Genomic DNA, 19,737 nt, shown 5'->3' on the forward strand with positions numbered 1-19,737 from the left:
GGGCTCAGGCTTTGCCTTCCTGAGGCCCGCGGCTCCCAAAACAAATTAGCCGGCTCCCCCTGGAGTGGATCTAGGGCTTGAAGCAACATCCGTGGGGTCAGCGGCAAAGCCACTTCCACCGAGCGGGGAAGCCAGGGGCATCGTCAACGTGCTCGGGCATGAAAGGCTGAGACAGAGCCCAGGAGCCCCTGCACTGCCCTCTCCTGGGCTCGGGCCAGCCCCGGGCATGCACCCTGGAGTAGAATTTAAACTCCCCTGTTCCTAGAATATATGTTGTGAGATAAAATTCACAAGGCAGCCTCTCACCCAGGATGCTCAGCCACTTAATTCCTTTCCCTGGAAGCAGATGAAAATGTTACCAGTTTCCAGAAATAAACCAACTGTGTATCTTTTCCTTCCTCCTTTTCTTTTTTGCACTAAGGTGGCAAACAATAAATACGTTGTACATCGTGCTCTTCCGCCACCCACCCACCCACCGTGTAAGAACGTGCTCACATCCTTCAGCACAGATGCAGTCCCCGTTAGTGTCGGCCTCACACTTTTTAACCATTCACCTGTTAATGGGCAGTGGAGTCGGGGTCCAGTCTTTGCTACAAATCGAGCCGTGGTGAAGAACGCGTACGTGTGACCACACCCAGAGGACAGAGTCTTAGAAGGGCAGCCGCTGGATGGAAGGCTCTGGACGTTTGCCGTGTAGACAGACCCTGTCCCGCTGCTCTCTAGAGAATTTGTATCAGTTTCAGCCCCTCTTGGGGGCACAGGGTGAGTGCTGGCCGCTGGAGCGTCCCGGGACCCCTGTGTGAGTTCTCTAGCAAGCTGGCCCTAAAAGGAGGCGTCTTTAGTGCTGTGTCCTGGAACCAAAGCCTTCATGGCTTCTCCCAACCCTCTAGTCAAACCATTTTCTTCCCTGTTCTGTGCCCTCCAGATAAACTGCGTGACCTTTCCTCACCCAGACACGATGCCAGAGCAACAGCTGCTGAAGCCAACCGAGTGGAGCTACTGCGACTACTTCTGGGTGAGTGGTGCCTCAGTTCCCCCTGCACTGTGGCCCCAGGGACCAGGAGTGGACACCCAGGAGAGGCGGGAGGGGCCTTGAGCTCAAAGTGGAGTGACGTCTCCGGATGAAACTTCACGGGTTGGCAGTCGGTTGAGCACCTGAGGTGGGAACTTGAGACCCACTTGGAGTCCAGATCATTCCACGAATCTCAAAGTCAACAGAGTTTTCATTCCTGAAAACATGCAAACCCCACCCAGAATGCTGGAGGGTCACTTTGTCCCTTAGTGATGGCAGGAGAGCAGGATCAACCTCATTAAAGGAGCCTGGGCTCCACACCTGCTCTGTCACTCTTGTTGGTGACCTGGGACAAGTGCTTCTCCTCCTGGACTGTTTCCATCAAAGTCACGAGGAGGCTGGGCACATGGATCTGGGGGGAGCTGCAACTTTAAGAATTCTGTGGTCCCAGAGCCTTGGCAAATCGTTTAACGGGGACAGAGTTTCCGTTGTGCAGGATAGAAAAGTTCTGGAGAGGGATGATGGTGACAATTGCGCAACAACATGAATGTGCTTAATGCCACTAAGCTGTGCACTTAGAAATGGTTGAGATGGTAAATTTCATGTGTATTTTTCCTCGATTAAATAAATGCCTTTTGGTGAAATGCAGAGTCCTACTCAGAAGCTCTGGGGATAGCCTTAGATATTTGCATTTTAAAGTTAACAATCACTTTTAAAATACAATCACCCCATTCTGGAATCAGATACCAGTGAATAGCACACCTAAAAAAAAAATTAACTTTTGCAAAGGCCCCAGGGAACAAGAAATAAAATTTTTAAAAATTGTTTTTCACCACCGTGCAAAATGGATTGTATCTACGCTGTTTTTAGATTCGCTAACCGAGTGTTGGACAAGAGTGCTTTTTAATTCCTACCAAATCTCTTAGGCTTTAAAAGATAGTGGAAGATTCCTGTTGCCCCAGCTGTGTGTCTTCCAGATCTGAGATCTGGGCAGAGGCAGCAAACAGGATAGAGATGGCTCTGGGTTTGACACCTTTGGGGCGGGGATGAGCAGGGATCAGAGACTTCATAGGCTCTCCGGGTCTGTTGAGTTTTACTCAGTTTGCAGTAGGAAGGTGCTGGGGGGTTGAAGTGGGAAGAAGGTGTGATCTGATTTATCTGTGTTGTGCTGGCAGGGCTGTATGTAAGCAGCCAGGAGTGCCTGTTAGCAGGCGGGTGGGGGACACCGGGAAAGATGGTGGCGGCTGCGGAGATGGAGAGACGCGGCTGGGCTTGGAGACATCATCCATAAAGAGGGTGCAGGAAACAGAGCGTGCGGGGAGACTGGCTCGAGCCCCGGGAATGGGCACCCAAGGAGCCGGAGTCAGCTTGTGGGGTATCGTGTAGGGGTGTCGGGGAGCCAAGGGGACTGTGTGATCCTGCCACTCGCTGGTCAGCCTCATCCAGTTCTCACCTTGATTCCCGCTCTCCTGGGACTCTGAAACTTAGCTCAGGGTTTCACCCCCCTGACCGCCAAGACCTTTTCCTCTCACAGAAATCTCTCTGCTGACCCAGTTATTAAAGCCCACATCTTGCTGGTTTTTCCCAGTGTGGACAAAGCACTGCTTAAGCACCAAGGAACGTGGGGGAGCCGGGGCACCAGGGGGGCCACGAGTTGGGGCAGCTGGCACTGCCGCCCCTGTGCTTCCTCTCAGGCTGAGGCTGGGGTTACTAGGGGCGTCCAACTCCCTTCTGGGGCCTGTCCTCCCTACGCTGCACTCCTCCTGGCTCCAGGTGCCGGTGTCACCTAGACACTCAGGACTCTGTTTCCTTCCTAGGCGGATAAGAAGGACCCGCAAGGCAATGGCACTGTGGCTGGGTTTGAACTGCTGCTTCAGAAACAGCTGAAGGGCAAACAGATGCAGAAGGAAATGTCGGAGTTCATCCGGGAAAGGTGAGGCCTGGGCCCACCCAGCTCTGGGGGCTGGTGACCACCTTGGACCCTCAGCCTGAGGGAGTGAGCAGCAGGGGCTGAGCACGTCACACCCAGCACTTCGGTTAGTGCACAGGGCAACGCAGGACTGGAGCCGCAGACTCACAGCCCTGGGGACATGTCTGGCCAGCAGATGTGTTGCTTTGGCCTATGTAGTGTTTTTAAAGATTTGAACCGACTTTTTAAAAAAAACATTGGTAGGTTTCGCATTGAAATCTGGATAGCTAGCATCTCTGGGGAAAGCAGAAAGTTTGGCCACAGTGACTCTGCATCCCTTATAACGTAAGTGATGCCGTAATTGGCTGGAGCTGCCCCTGTACAGGGAGCATGTGTGTCCAGTTTGCCACACTCTCCACCACTCCCTACTGTATCCCCACACAGACCCCTTTATTTACCTGTAGGGCCCCCATTTGAAGCACTGCTTCTCATCATAACAAAAAAGGAGAATGTTACCTTTCAATTCATCTTTCAGCCAAAACTATGTCGCAGGTCTGGGCATACGGAAACCCCTACCATCCCATCCCTGCCTTCAGGGAGCTCATTCTAATGGGGGAGTCAGATAAGGTCCTTATAATCAGTGCAGGGATTCTAGTAGTGGTTTGCCTGACCATAGATGAGGAAGTCGTGAATTCAGCCTAACGCAAGTGGGGAGAGCTGCAAAGAAGAGAAGCTCCTCCATCTCCCTCCTCCTCTCAGCCTCTCCAAGTTTTGAGACCCCGTTAAACACACACCCGCAGACCTGCAAACTCCCACATGTGCACGTACCCCACCCCCACATATGCACACATGCGTGCACACACACACACTTCCCTTCTCGAGTTTCCAGGACACACTGGAAATATTTGTAGTAAATGGCAGTGTGTTTTTAAAACATTTCTTTTTTGATGATAACAACGATGATCCAGTAGCAATTCTTTGGCATTTTAAAGCACCTGTTTCCTCTTGGTATAATCAAGTCTTTATTTTATGACCCATTAAACTAGTAGGAAATTGAGAAGTGGCACAGCTCAGGTGTGAGAAAACAGCGGTGCAGAGCAGGCCAAGAGGAAAATGGCTGTAGAAGCTGACTGTGAGCACACTTACGGCTCATACTTTCACAAAGACGTCACGTTGACAAGTAAATGGAGTGTTCCACGCGGGGACTCTGGTCTTCCCTGGGACAGGTGGGCTCCGGAGACTTCTCTCAGCCCACCCGGGACCTGGTAGGGAGGCCCCTTCAGAGCCAGGAGGGGCCAGAGGTGAACGCCCGCTGGGCTGGAGGCCGGATGTCCGCGTGGCCTCGGCTCTGGGGAGCGGTGCGGGCGCGGGCTCTGGGGGTGACGGGCCTCGTGCCCGGTGCACGCAGTTGGCACTGATGACGCCTTTGGAGGTTTGATGCTAAGGATGTGACATGGTAAGATCTGCTTTCTAGAGAGGTCTCCTGGCCTCAGGCTGGAGGCTAGAGGCTGCAGGCTGGCCATCCTTGTGGTCCTGGGGAGGGGAGGGGAGGGACTACAGGCAGAGTGAACGGAGAGCGAGTGATGGGGGCCGGAGGTAGATGGAGAGCGCGCTGAGGGCACAGCGGTGAGGGCAGGAACCAGACTGTGGTCTCTCAGCACCAAAGCGGGAGATCATCCTCACTCAGCATGCTGCCACGGGACTTGATCGGGACGTCCTGCCTGCATCCTCACACACTGCGCGTATCAGCTTCTGTGCAGCCTGGAAGCACGTGCTGCAGCCCTGGGGGCATCTCTGGGGTTTTCTGTTTGCCGAGTGACAGCCCAGGGGCTCTGAGGCCCCCGCCTCCTGGCCAGCTCTGGTCATGATGAGTGCAGCTCCTCGGGGGACCGCTTAGGTGGTGAATAATTCCAGGACAACACATTTTACACGGACATGCCAGATAATACAAGACACTCCCCAGAGAGCTGCCTAGAAAGTGTGTCAAGGGCCTGCCTGCTGGAAGCGAATTCCAAGGCATCTTGGCTCTCAGGGGAAGTGGGATCCGGGCACTGCTGGTTTCCATGGAGATGCTTGTGCCCTGCAGGCTTGACAGGGGCACTGGGGGCTGGGAGAATGCAGATGGGCTGACACTGCCTTGCAGGGTCTCCACCCCAAGCTCTGGGGCTGGGAGAGGGGGACAGCAGTGGTCCATGTGTGACATTTACTCAGTTAAGGGTTTGCCAGGCATCCAGCCCTGTGCCAGGAGCTGCGCAAATGACAGCTCTTCATCGCCACAGCCAGGGACACAGGTGCAGACATCCCACCTTGCAGATGAGGAGATGGAGGTTCCAACAATTTCGTTCACTCATTCATTCAACAAACACTGATTAAGCACCTACTGTGTGTCAGGGGGATGGACAAGAGCCACGTTCTCAGAGCTTGTGGCCTGGTGGGTTCCTTTACGTGGTTAGTAAGCAGCAGGGCTGCAGGTCGGACCCACAGTCTGGCGCCGGGGAGCTGACCTGGATTTTTCTCCCTCTGCAGGATAAAGATTGAAGAAGAATATGCGAAGAACTTAGCCAAGCTGTCTCAGAACTCCTTGGCCGCACAGGAGGAGGGGTGAGTAGGGAGTGGGGAGGAAGAGGGGACACTCAGGAAGGGGAGTCCCTTTTCACCCCTCGCTCACCATGGCCATGGTCCCATGTGGATAGGGAGGTCTCCATAGTCCTGGCTCAAGGCTGCACTTGCACATTATCTCCTCTGTGGTGGCCATGGGCCTCCCGCCAGGTGCTGCAGTGCGTCAGGACCCCCTTTGGCCCGTCCCGTGGTAGCTGGGCACCGGCCCCAGACGCCCGCCCCTGCTCCCCTTCCTCTGAGAGCAGGCTGGCGGGAAACTGGCTGTGTGAGGATTGACACCCAGCCCCTTGTTTAGAATTCCCTCCTGTGGGCCTGAGGCCCAGGCTGCCCGCCCCCTCCAGCTGCAGCAGCCCAGACCTCCCGGGCAGGGCCCTGGGCTGGGGGAGGCCCAGCCCCACCTTCTCAGCCACAGAAGAATCCCTCGTTGGGAAAAGACTGTGGCCGTCTCTGCTCCGTCTGTTAGCAAAGAGGGTTCACCCCCTCCCTGCTAGCGGGAAGGCAAAATGGCGCAGCCACTATGGAAAAAAACTTTGTCAGTGCCTCAAAAAACTATACGTAGAATTACTGTATGACCCAGCAGTCCCACTCCTGGGTTTGTATCCAAAAGAACTGAAAATCAGATACTCAAATACATACACGTGCATGTTCATAGCAGCAGGACTCACTGTAGCCAAAAGGTGGAAACAGCCCAAATGTTCATCAGGGGGTGAATGCAAACAAATTGTGGCCCCTCCACATTGGATACATGGATATATGATGGAATATTATTCAGCCGTAAAGGGAATGACGTACTGATCCATGCTACCATGTGCATGAGCCTCGAAAACATTATACTGAGTGAAAGAAGCCACTCACCAAGGTTGCATTTTGTGTGATTCCATCTATGGGAAGCGTCCAGAGGAGACAGATCCATACAGACAGAATGAAGGTGGGTGGTGGCCAGGGCCTGGGGGAAAAGGGAGTAACTGTCTAATAGGTTTATTTTCGGGGGGGGGATGTTTATTTATCTGCTTGAGCTGCTGTAACAACACCATAGACTGGGTGGCTTAAACAACAGAAATTCAATTAATCACAGTTCTGGAGGCTGGGAGAGTCCAAGGTCAGGTGACGGCAGGGTTGGTGTCCGGTGAGAGCTCTCTCCTTGCATTGCCCGCCGCTTTTCCTCCGTGAGAGGGAACAAGCTCTCTGGTGTCTCTTCTTACAAGGACGCAAATCCTATCAGATCAGGGCCCCATCCATATGACCTCATGTAATCTCAGTGACTTCCTTACAGGCCCTACCTGCAAATTACAGCCATACTGCGGGTCAGAGCATCCAACACGTGAATTTGGGGGACACAAACATTCAGTCCTTAACAGGGTGATAAAAATGTCTGGGGACTAGAGAGAGGTGGTGGTTGCACAGGGTGGTGAGTGTCCTGAAAGCTTGTTCTCTTTGAAATGGTTAATGTTGTGTTCTGTGAATTTCACCTCCATAATGACACAAATGCAGAGTCTCGGGAGGTTAGAGTTGAAAGGTCCCCCGAGGTCCTCTCTCTAGTCCGACCTCCCTGCAGTGCAGTCTCTGTTTGAATCCCTCCTGCGAGGGGAAGTGAGCCCAAGGATGGAAGGCGCTCTGCCGTGCGATGGCTGGAGCGTGCAGAGAGCTGTGATGTTGGACAAGCCCAAGTCTGCCTGCACGGCTGGAGTCCTTCAGGGGACAGGGCTTTGCCGACCGAGTGCGGCTTTGATTAGGGCCTCCGCGTGGGCTTGTTGTGCAGCCAGGAGGCCGCCTCTGAATGGCTTTCACTGACCCAGCAGGCCACAGGCAGCCCCACAGGGCCAGTGTCTCCTGGGGACGTCAGTGAAGTTGCCTCCAGACTCCTGCTCCGAACACTGGGCCTGAGACCAGGGCAGGAAGGGGGCTTTCCTAAGTACCCCCGTGCCCTGGAACGCAGTGCTGCACTGGTCTCCACGTCCTCGGCCTAGGCTGCTACCAGGGCCACTGCATCCCGCCAGCATGCGTGGCACATGCTCCCAGCTGCACGAGTCAGGCGGTATCACCACGCCGTACACACAGCACCTACAAGGGGGCAGCCACCGCACACTCATGGGCGTGCACCAGCACTGCTCATGGCCGTGAACACATACCCCACGGCCACTGCACGCACGCACTGCACTGCGGCCACCCCGCTCCTTCCAGCAGGCGCGTCGGCCCCCGACTCACAACGTGCAGCTACACTGCATGGCTTTGGGCATCAGCTCGTCCACCTGAAACTTGAAGAGGGCAGTGCTGGAGCCTAGAAGTTTGGGGCCGTCTAGGAAGATGCCTATGGGGAGGCTTGAGACGTGCATGTCGGTCAGTACATAAACAGAACCAGGAGACTTATTCTGTCTTCAGTTTTCTCTCCTGTGTGGAAAGGAAACGGGATTTTGGTCTTTTCTGGCTGGGAATTGTGACAGTCACATGCGTTTTGCTTTGGCAGGCCTCAGACGGTCTCCTGGCACAGGAATTATAGCTCGGGTTTTGTTTTTGTTTTTTTTTTTTTTTTTCATTAACCTCTTATCAGATGAAGAAATCTCTCTTCAATGAGAGAATTTCTAAATTGCTTTTTTCTACCTTGTGAAGCAGCTCCAAGTGGGGCTGGAATACTGGTAGCGGGGAGACCTGCCTGGGAATGTATTAGCTCAGAGAGGCCCATCTGAATGTTTGGAGTGACATCCTCCCCCCGCAAAGGCCCAGCCAGGAGATGGGGCCAAGGACATTGTCCTGAGTGTGAAACAGGGTTTCCTCCTTTCTTCCTGGCAACCTTCAGATGACAGTCTCAAGCCACTACTGCGGTCCCTGGGCCAATTACAGACCACGTTCTCTGCTGACAGAAGATTTAGAAACTCTCGACACCACCCAGGGTTTCTTGGCTTCCAGGCTCTTGTGTGTACCTCCCGCAGGCTCACGTGTGGCTCTGCTGCAGGGACAAGCCCCCGTCTCCAGCCTCCTTTAATCAAGTCCCCGCTCCTCCCGGGACTGCCTCTGTAAGCTTGTTGGCTTTCACTTTAGACCTGCGGTCCATCTTGAGATAATCTGTGTGTGTGGCACGAGGTCAGGGTCAGGACCCCCTTTCCCCTGTGGTTGCACAGTTGTCCCTGCACCATTTGTTGAAAGGCCGTCTGTTCCCCATTGAAATGCTTGGCATCTTTGATGCACCCTCATCGCCCGTATCTGGGTGAGTTTCTTTCTGGACCTGGTTTTCAGTTTCTGTATCTGCATGACTATCACGCCTGCTTCCATTCCCTCCTTCCCCTACCGTGGACCCCTCACCTGTCTGCCAAATCAAAGTGAGGAGCCAGGCCACCCAGCGTTGCCCCAGCCCGGCTTCCAGGAGCTCAGGCCCGTCAGGCCAAGACAAATGTCAACAGCTTGGATGACCCCATTTCTCACTCCATCTCTTCTTGGTGGGCCCCCCCAGCTGAGATCACCCGAGCGGACCTTCTTAGCTGCCAGACTTTAGATAAAAGCTGTCAGTCATTTCCCATAGACACCCACCTCGGCCCCAGCCAGCCCCACGACCGGACAGGCCTGGACTGTGGTCTTAGGGATCCGTTCTGTTCTGTTGGGTAATTCTCAGCTGTAGGCCGCTGGGCTCAAAACCCAGAAGCCTCACAGTACGCTGTCTTTCAATCAGCCTTTGCCACTTGAGTTTAGTGAATTCTCTGGGGGAAGTGGCTTTTGGAAGAAATTGAGTCAACTGAACATTCAGCCGGGGTTTACCCGCTGGATGGAGAGGTCTCGAGTCAGGATGCTGGGGTATCGTTTGGAAGTTCAGCGAGGTTCAAGAGTTCCAAATAAGGGAGACTGGAGCGTGGGGGCCTGCATTCGAAGGTCTTGGGGACTTCAGGAGATTGCTTCTATTTGGAGCAGCTCCTTCGAGTGGAAAAGTGATTTAGCTTAGAGGACTTTCTGTTCTGTTCTCTGCGGGCTCCAGGCAGCCCTGGAGCTCATATCCAGAATCAGTACTAGCCTGTGGGGGGGGGGGCGGGCACGCTTCTGAGGGTGGTGATGGTGAGCTCTCTGAGAGGTCCCTTGACCCAGATGGTCCGTCTTTGACCCCTCTTGGAAGTCAAGCCACTGGACGTTTGCCTGCAAGCCAGGCTACTTGGTACCTTCTGTTTGAGAAGAGCTTCTCCCTAAAAATGCAGCCGTCCTCCTTCCTTGGTTTGCCAGCAGGCGTTCGTACTCCTCAACAATAAACCCGGGAGCAGTGATGGAAAGGCAGGGGACAGTAACGGGCCAGGTGTCCGGGCCCTCACAGCACTGTACCCCACCTCCCTTTCACATCTCCCCAGTCCTCTGGGCCCCCTGATATTTCCACAGGCACTCAGCTGTCTGCCGTGGTCTGTCCTCTCAGCTCCAAGATCCTCAGCTCAGTTCAGGATCCCTCACCTGGTCCCATCGGGTGAGGTGTGGTACCCGCGTTTGTTTTGTGCCTGGCCTCTGCCTCATCCAAGTCCACCGTCCCAGGGGTCCTGCGTTCCCCCAGGACTCGGGGTCGAGACCCACCAGCCAGCCTCAGGGAGGGCCGTGGTGTCTGACGGGAGGTCACGCAGACCCCTCCGAGCCTCACCGTGCCCTTGGTCTTGCAGCTCCCTGGGAGAAGCGTGGGCGCAGGTGAAGAAGAGCCTTGCGGACGAGGCCGAAGTTCACCTCAAGTTCTCCGCCAAGGTAACCTCTCCCCGCGGCCTCCCTGGGTTGGTCCTACACAGCGATGTACCGCTGAATGTTTAGCAAATATCTTCCCAGTGTGGTGTCGCCCAGTGGTGTAAATTTCAAGAGTACAAAACACGTAGCATTAGAGGGTCCTCCCCTGTACCAGTAGCCGTACACGTCCATCAGGAGCGTGGGTAACAGTCCCAGGTGGTTAGGAAGGGACAGGGGCTGGGTGTGCCTTACCTTTGTTTTTAACGGAAGTCCTGGGGGTTGAGCTGAGGACCTCATGCATGCTAAGCACTCACTCTACTGCTGAGCTAGACCTCCTTCTCTCCCCGTGTTACCTGTTTTTAGCATAGTTTGTTAATTTTAAGTTTCGCTCGTGTAATTTTTAATACTGGCCATCTTTAACAACCAGGCGACAGAGTTCCTCTGAATTTAACACTGGGCTCTGGTGAGCCGGTACGAGCCGCCCCTGCTCACCTGTGTGCCGTGAGGGTGGGTGTCCCTCCGTTCCTCAGGTGAGCCCCTGAGTGATGGGACCACACTTTCATGTCGCTGGGCCTTCAAAGGAACGCACTGGCATTTTCTGCCTCTTCTTGGTGTCTAGAGAAACTAGACTGTTTCAAAGGGAGAATTTTGTTTTGTTTCATTTGTTGTTACTAGAGAATTTCAGACTAGGTAACTGACCCTTCTTTCATTTGGTCCAAAAGACTCTAGCACTGTGACCCTGAGGAGAGCGATGTTTCTGTGCTGCTCACTCTGCCCTCAGTACCCAGGGTGGTGCCTGGGACATGGTAGATGCTCAACAAATGTTTCCTGGAATTATGAATGAACAGGCCCCTATCTCCTCTCGGCCCCCTCGTCTTTTCAGGCCTGCTTTCTCCCAGGATTTCTCCAAGTTTCCTAATGACTCTCTCTTCCCCAGTCCCTGACTCCTGCCTCCAGGTTCCCTCTCAGGCTCTCAGCTGCTTCTCAGGTGAAAATAAACCAAGAGTCTAAGGGGGAAATTCACACTAAAGTGTGCATGACTGATGGGACCACCCACTTGCATGCTTGCCTTTTAAAGGAGGAGGAGCTCCGGAGAGTGGCACCATTCCCAGTGACCTTTGCCTACCGGGTCCACACTCTTTCTTCTGCCCTCCCACAGTCACCCGTCAGACACAGCAGCCCAAGACAACAGTGGGACAGAGTGCTTAAACCCTCTGAGCCCACATTTTAAAATCGGGGGTACACTACCTCCTTTACTGAAGGTGGCATCCCGCAGACGGCTGCTCCTTCCCGGGACCTCCACACTCAGCACTCTCTGGTCCTCTCTCTTTCCTAGTGCCTTTCCCACAGCAATTGCGATTCTGGGCTTTTGTATCCTGTCGGGGGACAAGACACTGGCTTTGTATCCAGCTCTCCCCAATCCACCCCAGCATGGTTCTCCGCACGGTGAGGGCAGAATGAATGACTCACACAGCTGAGACGTGTGGAGGAGCTTTATAAAGAGCTGGGGTGGGAGGAAGGACCAGGTCCTCGCATCTGAAGGATGCTAGTGCCCCAAGGTGGTGTTGACACCAGATGCGAGGGAGAACTCCTGAGCTGACAGCGGCACACTAACCTCATACCCCAAGCATTTTCACAAGGAAATTGCCACTGAGAGACAAGGGAGCTCCGTGAATTAGTCTCTTTTGAGCCTTGCTTACAAAGCAGCGAGTTATTTTTGCGCTGCAGCTCATGGCGGTGTTCCCTCTAGGTCTCCCTTCTCCTCTCTTGCCCCCAGCAGCTCCGTTCCCTGCGGTGAGAAACCTCCACTGACTGTGAGATGAAGGGCGGTGGGGCTGTCGCCGGGAGTGGTGGGGCTGGGAGCCAGGTCTGCAAGCTTCTGAATGGTCGCCTGTGGCTCCCCGGGAATCCTGGTGATGTGTACTCTCCATCAGCGGGACCCCGATTCTCGGTTGTTTATAAAGTGCTCAGCGGGCGACAGAACGCCTGCTGCACTGTTTCCTTCTGATCTTTCCTTTTACTACCGCCACTCGCACCAGTGCTTCTGGTCCGCAAATGAGTGGGTGGGAATTGGCCAGGGAGGAGCTGGTACAGGAAGCCTGGAGTGCCCTTCCTGTCCCTGGGCTCCTGGCGCCGACCAGTTCCCAGGCCCCAGCTGTGTGTCCAACAGTTTAACTCAATTCTGACACTAACTTCCTGGGGTCAGCATCAGATCCCACAGGTTAAGGACTCAGTCCCGCAGAACCCCCCTCCCCCACTTCAGATGGGTCCCACTACTTCTGCCAACTTGGCTACAGATCAGGGGTTCCCATGACGCCTTCCTCAGGTTTAATGATTTGCTAGAACAGCTCACAAAACTCCGGGAAACACTAGGTGTATCAGTTTATTATATATTAAAGGATATCGTAAAGGATACAGATGAAGAGACATGTAGGGGAAGGTATGAAAGAGTCCTGAGTGCAGGAGAGCCTGTCCCCATGCTGTTCCTGTCCCCATCCTCCCCTCACGTGGATGTGTTCACCAGCCCAGGAGCTCTCTGGGGCCTGTGATTTACAGATTTTTATGGAGGTTCCATCATGAAGGCATGATCAATTGTGAACTCAAGCTCCTGCCCCGCCCCTCTCCGCAGGGCATGGGGAGTCAGGCCAAAAGTCCCAGGCTTCTAATCATGGCTTGGCCTTTCTGGTGACCAGCCCCCATCCTGAAGCTTTCGACAAGCCCACCGAGAGTCGCCTCATTAGAACAAAAGATGCTCCTATCACCCATGAAATTCCAAAGGATGTAGGAATGGGGTCAGGAACCGGGATCAAAGTCCCAACATTAGATGTAAAGATGCTTCTGGCACCTTAGTTGTTTAGGAAATTGCAGTGGCTTTAGGAGCTGTGGCCAGGAGCTGGGGACAAAGACCAAACTATATGTTTGTTATTAAATCACAGTGATGTACATGTTCTAGGTGGTTATGTGTAGGATACAAACTCATCCCTCTCAATTTTATCAGCCACACAAGACATCCTCTCCATTTCACACATGAGAAGGAACAGAGAGGTTACATCACAGCCCATGGTCACACAGCCACATGGGCTCAGCTACTGAAGAAGCAAAGGAGAGGACTGAGCGAACTGGAGGCTGGAGCCCCAGACCTTTCCTCCTGGAAGCCCAGTGGCATTGAAAACACAGAACCCTGTTCTGAGGAGCACAGTACCCTCTCTTAGGGACTGTGCGGGGTGGTACAAGCTGGCCCTCCAAATGTCAGGATGTTTTAAGTCAGGGCCAACTTCATCTAGCTGATGGGAGGCTTATGAAGATGATTTCCACAAAATTCACCCATAGATTTTTCTAGAAGAATGTCTGTGCCTCCAACCTGTCAATCATTATTGGTGGCCCCAGGCAGTCGGAGTGGCGGCCCAGTGGTTATCTGATGATTCCTTAAAAAGAAAAGGCCGCAAGAACTATCCATCCACCAAGGATAACACAGCCATGTACACGCAAAACCCATTTTAACATCTGCTCCAAAAGGCTCGTTGAAGTTCCGCCCTGAATGTGCTGTGTCTGGGGCAAGAGCTCTTTAGGAAATGTAATTTCATTACGGCAATCTTTTAGGCCTTTCTAGTCTGCTAGCCCGAGCCACTGTTCATAGCAACGGACTGTTAAAGAAATAAGACTGCTGCGTATAAAGGAAGGGAGAAGAGAAAAGTTCCTTCTGATGGTGAGAGAAAAGCTGATCCCGCAGCAGAGGCCATGCATTCAGCCAGAAGATTTCAGGGGCACAGCGGGAGTCAGGAGACATGACTTTGCTGTCAGTGCCATCACTAACAAGCTTTGCAGCCTGGGGCAAGTCACGTAGCATCTCTGAGCTTCCGCTTTTTCATGTATGAAATGAAGCGTTTTGACCAGATCAGTGAACTTGAAACTTATTTGACTGTGACTCACAGTAATACGTTTCTCACAGCCACCCAGGACGCCCAGGTATCCACACGCAGCTACGCACACACGTAGCTGAAACAGCTCCTTCGTGAAACTGCTTACCCTTTTGCCTGAAATGCACCCTGTTTTCTATTCATGTCTGGTCTCTTCTCATCTGAAAGCTCGTCCTGACCCACTAAACTGATTTCACAACTCTTAGCAACTCACTGTTTGGAAAACAAAAACCCTGGACTACATTCAGGCTTGCCTTATTTTATACTGCACGTTGCTTTATTGTGTTTTTTACAAATTGAAAGTTTGTGGCCACCTGTGTTGTCAGATGGTTAGCGTTTTTTAACGATTAAGTATTTTTAAAATTAAGGTATGTGCATCTTTAAGACATAATGCTATTGCACACTTTTAATAGACTACGATGTAGCATAAATGTAATTTTTGCGTGCACTGGCAAGCCAAAAAACAAAATCCACGTGACTAGCTTTACTGCGATTTCCACTTTATTGTGGTGGTCTGGAACTGAACTGCACTGTCTCTGAGGTCTGACTTTAGTCTCTGAAATTCCTTCCAACTTGAGATTTCTCTTACTCTCTTCTGATGAGTGACTTGAAAGGAGGCAGGAGTTCTGAAAGGCAAACTGAATGGTTGTAATAGCCGGTTCCAGCCAAGACAGGCTGACTCAAGTTCATGAGGGCAAGCTTTGCTGGAGGGACTTCTGCCTCCTATTAAACAAAGATGCTGGAAAGTTAAGAATGAGTATGAAAAGATACCCAGACAACTTTCTTAAAGAAAACAATTAGCCTTTTAAGCACTTAACATATATAGAGAGAATCCATGGATCTTCCATCTACAGGATTAAATCACTTCTGACAGTTAGTAGCATCGTGTTTCCAGAATGTCGTTTGGAATTTGGGGAGAGCATTTGGCTGCATTGGCAGGATCCCGGGCCCTTCCCCAGACCACAGGACCTGGGGCCGGGGCCCAGGAGTCCTGCGTGTTGAAAGCCCCTCCAGGCCACTCCTGGGCGTGTTGAAGTCTAGACGTCTGTCTCTTCCCAGGCCCTCAGAAAGAGACCCCAGAGTCACCGGGTCAACAGGCCCAGTTAACCCACATGGACTCCCATCCAAGGCCTAATCTGTGGGGAAGAGGTTTTCATCGGCAGCACTCAAGTTTGTAGCATCTTGCAAACTGCCAGCAGATGGGGGTGTTTTCCTGTACAAGGAAACTTCCAGGAGCTCAAAAAAAAAAAGACAGCAGACATCATAACCAACATAGGAGGAGAGGGGCGTGTGCGTGGCCTGCTCTCTGTTAGTCTTTGACAGACGTCGTCTTGTCACCCAGGGCATCGGGCCCTGGAGATTTTGTCATTCTTCCAAGTAGTGAGAGGCACTCATTGCGTGCCAGCTCTGGCCAGATGCTGCGGACACAGCAGCGGCCAAGCCAGCGTGGCCCTCACCCTCTTAGAGCTCACAGCCATGTGTGAGCGGTGGTTTGGAACTAGGAACACCCCGTCCTCGAGGTCTCCGGGGAAAGGATAATGTGGCAAGGGCCTGTTGAGGAGGAAGAGGAGAGAAATCACAGGATCCTGGAGCTGGGATGTCATCCGGCTGGGGACATTCAGCTCTGCTTCCCAGAGATGGGTGGAGGCTGGGGGACCCTGGAAGGCCTGTGGAGGCGTCCTGGAAAGCTGAGTCAAGGAGTCCTGGGAAGCTGTGTTGGGGCGGGGGGGGGGGTCACAGACCAAATCAAGAGGTTCCTGAAAAACTCTTGGCTGGAAAAAGCTGTCTTGGGGGAGGCATAGACCAAATCAGGGGGGTTCTGGAAAGTTGCATAGGAGGCTGGTCAGGGGTCCTGGAAGGCTGTGTTGGAGGGTCAGTGGCCAGAGGAAGCTAAGTTGGGGTGGGTAGGGGTCTGAGAGGCTGAGCCGGGGGGATCTAGGCTGTGACCTTGACCACAGCAGGTCCACATTTATCTGTTTTCTCACCAGATGCATTTTATGTTCACACCCCTCCCCCCAAAAAAAGGTTTAAGTAAAAAGTTCTTCCAAAGAGAGTGGAGGGGGAAAGAGGGAAGGAATGAAAGAGAAGGAAAAAGCTCGACAACCCACGTCACCTAGTGCCTCTCAGAGCATAAACCCCTTCTCTGGCCCCCAGGGTGCGAGGCCAGGTCGGTCTGATGGGATGGGGGTGCGCCTGTCTCCACGCAGCCGTGAGGGTGCAGCTCAGGACAGGGGCCCTGTGAGCTCCCACCTTGGCTTCTTTGGGCCCTGGACCATGTCCGGACCATCTGTGGTCTCAGCGCCTGGCACACAGGAGATGACCAGTAAGTAGCACCGAGTCAGGATCACCTGATGAAACGTCATCCACACGCAGTCGCTGTGCCAGGTGCTTGGGGACGCAGGGGTGGTGGCTTGGTTTCCACACCCAGAAAGTTCCCAATTTGGAAAGTTAGGAAGATGGACAGACACCTGAGCAAAGCCCTAGAGGAAGTTCTGGGGGCTTAGAGCAGGAAGGGGGTGCCAAAAGGGGACTCGGAAGGTTCCAGACGCTAACCTGTCCATCAGCGTGAGCACCGGGGCCTGGCCAGCTGAGGTGACTTCCTCAACCGTGACCGGACAAGCAGCCGCTTGTCCCTGCCCTTCCTGCGGGATGGGCCCCATCCTCGCCTGCGGGGTTGGGGAGAGCGGCCCTCCCTCTGCTTGCCGCTGATGCCCGGGGTCCTGAGTGTGTCTCCTTCATCGACAGCTGCACAGCGAGGTGGAGAGACCCCTGATGAACTTCCGCGAGAACTTCAAGAAAGACATGAAAAAGTGTGACCACCACATCGCTGACCTCCGCAAGCAGCTCTCCAGCCGCTATGCCGCGGTGGAGAAGGTGAGGGTACAGGACGCCGGGCCTCGTGGGAGCGGTCCTGTGGGGGAGAGGGGGCTGGGAGCCAGGATGGGGCCCGTGTGCCAAGGCAGGGGCCTTTGTTTACTCTGTGGTGGGACTGGGGGCACCCCTACCCCCAGCTAGAGGGCAGGTAAGAGCTGCTCCCTCTGAGCTGGTGGCGCTCAGACCCCCGGTGGGAGCAGACGAGGCTGCACCTGCAGTGGGCGATGGAGGGGCCTCCATCCGGCACGTGAGACAGGGTCCACCCTGCTTTCGTGGGACTTGGAGTCTGGATGTGCTGCTGGTCCACACAGCACATCCCCCTTTGTCTGGGTCTCACCTGGCAGATTCCCTCCTGACGGAATCGCTTCCCTCCCAGAGGCTGAGGTGACCTCGGTGGGAGCTGCTGGTGGCCAGTCGTGGAGGGGGGGAGGTCTTCCTGGGGGCTGACTCCAGCCAGCCTTAGAGAGGGGTGCAGGAGAAGGGGGCACGTACTGCTGCGGGCTCCTCCAAAGGGCCCATCCTGCCCCAGAAAGCAGTGGCTGGTGCTTCCATCTGCTTAGCCTTGCTGTGACGGAGGGTGACCTCTGTGGTTTGGGGACTGCCTGGGCCCCCAGTACGTGCACCCACTCCAGTGAAAGCACGGTGTGAGACGCTTGCTCTGGGCCGAGAGGCAGGGGTGGGTCCCTGCAGGGTCCCTCACTGGCTGGGTGATGCGAGTCTAGCTGCTCAGCCTGTCGGAGCCACGTGGCGTCAACCACAAAAGCAGGGAAAAGCCAGGACTCAAACCTCGAGGAGGGGAGGCCAGGCCACATGGGTGCCCCGCGGGCCCTCCTGGCTCTGAGCCCCGTGAACAGCTCCACATCCTCGGACCCCAGGCCCGGAAGGCCCTCACGGAGCGGCAGAGAGACCTAGAGATGAAGACCCAGCAGCTGGAGATTAAGCTGAGCAACAAGACAGAGGAGGACATTAAGAAGGCGCGGAGGAAGTCCACGCAGGCAGGTGAGCGCGGCGCCGCCGCCGTCCTCGGCGGGTCTCAGCAGCCCGGGAGACGGGGCCCCGGGCAGGTGCGTCCCACAGGATGAGGCTGTGGAGTGGGGAGCAGGCCAGGCCGTGGCCAGGCCATGGCGGGGGCCGGGGCTCCCCACCCTCCCCAGAGGGGGCTCCTTGTGGCTGAAGTCCTGGGTCTCTGGCCAGGAGATGGACCAGCACCTCCAGGCACCCAGAACTCAGGGGTCCTGTTGCCGCGTGGAGCTTCCAGGATAAGTGCAAACCCCACCCACCCATCTGTCCCACCTCCCCGGGGAGTAACGCTGCACAGTTCACCTGCGGTGACAGGCTTCTGTCCCAGAACAGAGGCCGACATTTTGTTTGATGAAATAACCACATTTCAGAGTCTCTCCAAAGGAGTGCCCCAGTGAGTTAGCTTCTGCTTCCCCCTAGAGGTAAAAATTAGCTAATGCACAAGGAAGGGGGAGAAAAGCTAGTTAGAAACAGTTTAAACAAAATTGTGGGGGTAGGTATAGCTCATGCTAAGCACGCATGAGGTCCTGGGTTCATTTCCCAGTACCTCCACGAAGGAAGAAAAAAAGCTTGCTAAAAAAAATGTTGAATATTTCTAAAAAACCAGTTTTACTGTGTATAAGGACAATGCATCTTGCTTCGGGGGATTAACATGTGTGCTGTGGGATCGGGGTTTGGATTAGTTGGTCTCTAAATCCCTTTCATCCTAACTTCTGGTGAACCTAGTACAATCAGTTCATTATAGGATGAAACAGCCACCTTATGGACATTTTGAGATAAAGTGGCATAAAAACGTCAATGACAAAGAAATTAAATACAGCATTGTATATAAAGGTCTTTTTTTGGACTTTTTTAAGTTGAAGTATAGTCAGTTTACAATGTTGTGTCAATTTCTGGTGAGACGAGGGGCCTGGCTCCTGGGTGCAGGTGGGAAAGGGCAGCCACGGTGAGGACAGGATGGAGCACTGACGGTGGCATTGGCCCTTTTCAGGAGATGACCTGATGCGCTGTGTGGACCTCTACAACCAGGCCCAGTCCAAGTGGTTCGAAGAGATGGTGACCACCACACTGGTGAGTGACCAGAGATGCATAAGCATGCCACAGTACAGGGACAGGCGCTCAGGAAGCCCGGAGTGGAGAGGACCCTGGAGATGGTCTTTAGGTCTACTCTAGTGTTGGGACCAAGACCTCGGCTCCGGGCCAGTCCGTGTGGATTCAGATCCTTGCTCTGGCCCTTCCGGGCTGTGAACACAGGCAACGATCAGTTCTTGCTCTCTGCTCCGCCCCCTGGGGGGTCAGGGTCAACCAAGCAGACAGTGGTCCTTTTAGGAAAAATAACCAAGCTGTAGGAAGCATGAGCCTCCCCATGCCCCGAAGAGGTGCAGGTCCGAGACAGGAGAGCCCTGTGAGGCGGGTGAACAGGTGAGGTTGGGGCAGCAGTGTGGGAGGGGTCAGGGGAGGCTTCTGACCAGGGGCCAGGGGGTCAGGCATCAGACCCCTTTATTTGATCTCCCGAGTATTTCCAGTGAAGTCAGTCAGCACCTGCTGAGTGGGACAGTGAGGTGAGGCTGGCGCTTGGGCCACTGGGCGACGAGAAAGGAGACATGCCAGGTGCTTATCACACCGTCCCACTGCCCAAAGCCACCCCTGTCCATCTGTCCGTCCAGCGTGGGACTAACCCCCTGCCGTCCCCAGGCGTCAGCCCACCAGAG

The 19,737-nt window shown here is 54.1% G+C and overlaps 1 protein-coding gene across 9 annotated transcripts in view; it reads left to right on the plus strand.

Annotated features, from left to right (window-relative positions):
• GAS7 (growth arrest specific 7) overlaps positions 1-19,737 on the plus strand; it is a 184,419-nt gene that overhangs the window by 161,142 nt on the left and 3,540 nt on the right. For all 9 annotated transcript variants that reach the window (XM_074342186.1, XM_074342187.1, XM_074342193.1 and 6 more), the window contains 7 exons: positions 926-1,015; positions 2,830-2,945; positions 5,448-5,522; positions 10,160-10,238; positions 16,877-17,005; positions 17,881-18,004; positions 19,017-19,096. In XM_074342186.1, the coding sequence (XP_074198287.1) occupies positions 926-1,015; positions 2,830-2,945; positions 5,448-5,522; positions 10,160-10,238; positions 16,877-17,005; positions 17,881-18,004; positions 19,017-19,096 (693 nt within the window). The remainder of the gene's footprint in view (positions 1-925; positions 1,016-2,829; positions 2,946-5,447; positions 5,523-10,159; positions 10,239-16,876; positions 17,006-17,880; positions 18,005-19,016; positions 19,097-19,737) is intronic.

Source organism: Camelus bactrianus, chromosome 16 (assembly GCF_048773025.1).
Source record: "Camelus bactrianus isolate YW-2024 breed Bactrian camel chromosome 16, ASM4877302v1, whole genome shotgun sequence".
NCBI lineage: Eukaryota > Metazoa > Chordata > Mammalia > Artiodactyla > Camelidae > Camelus > Camelus bactrianus.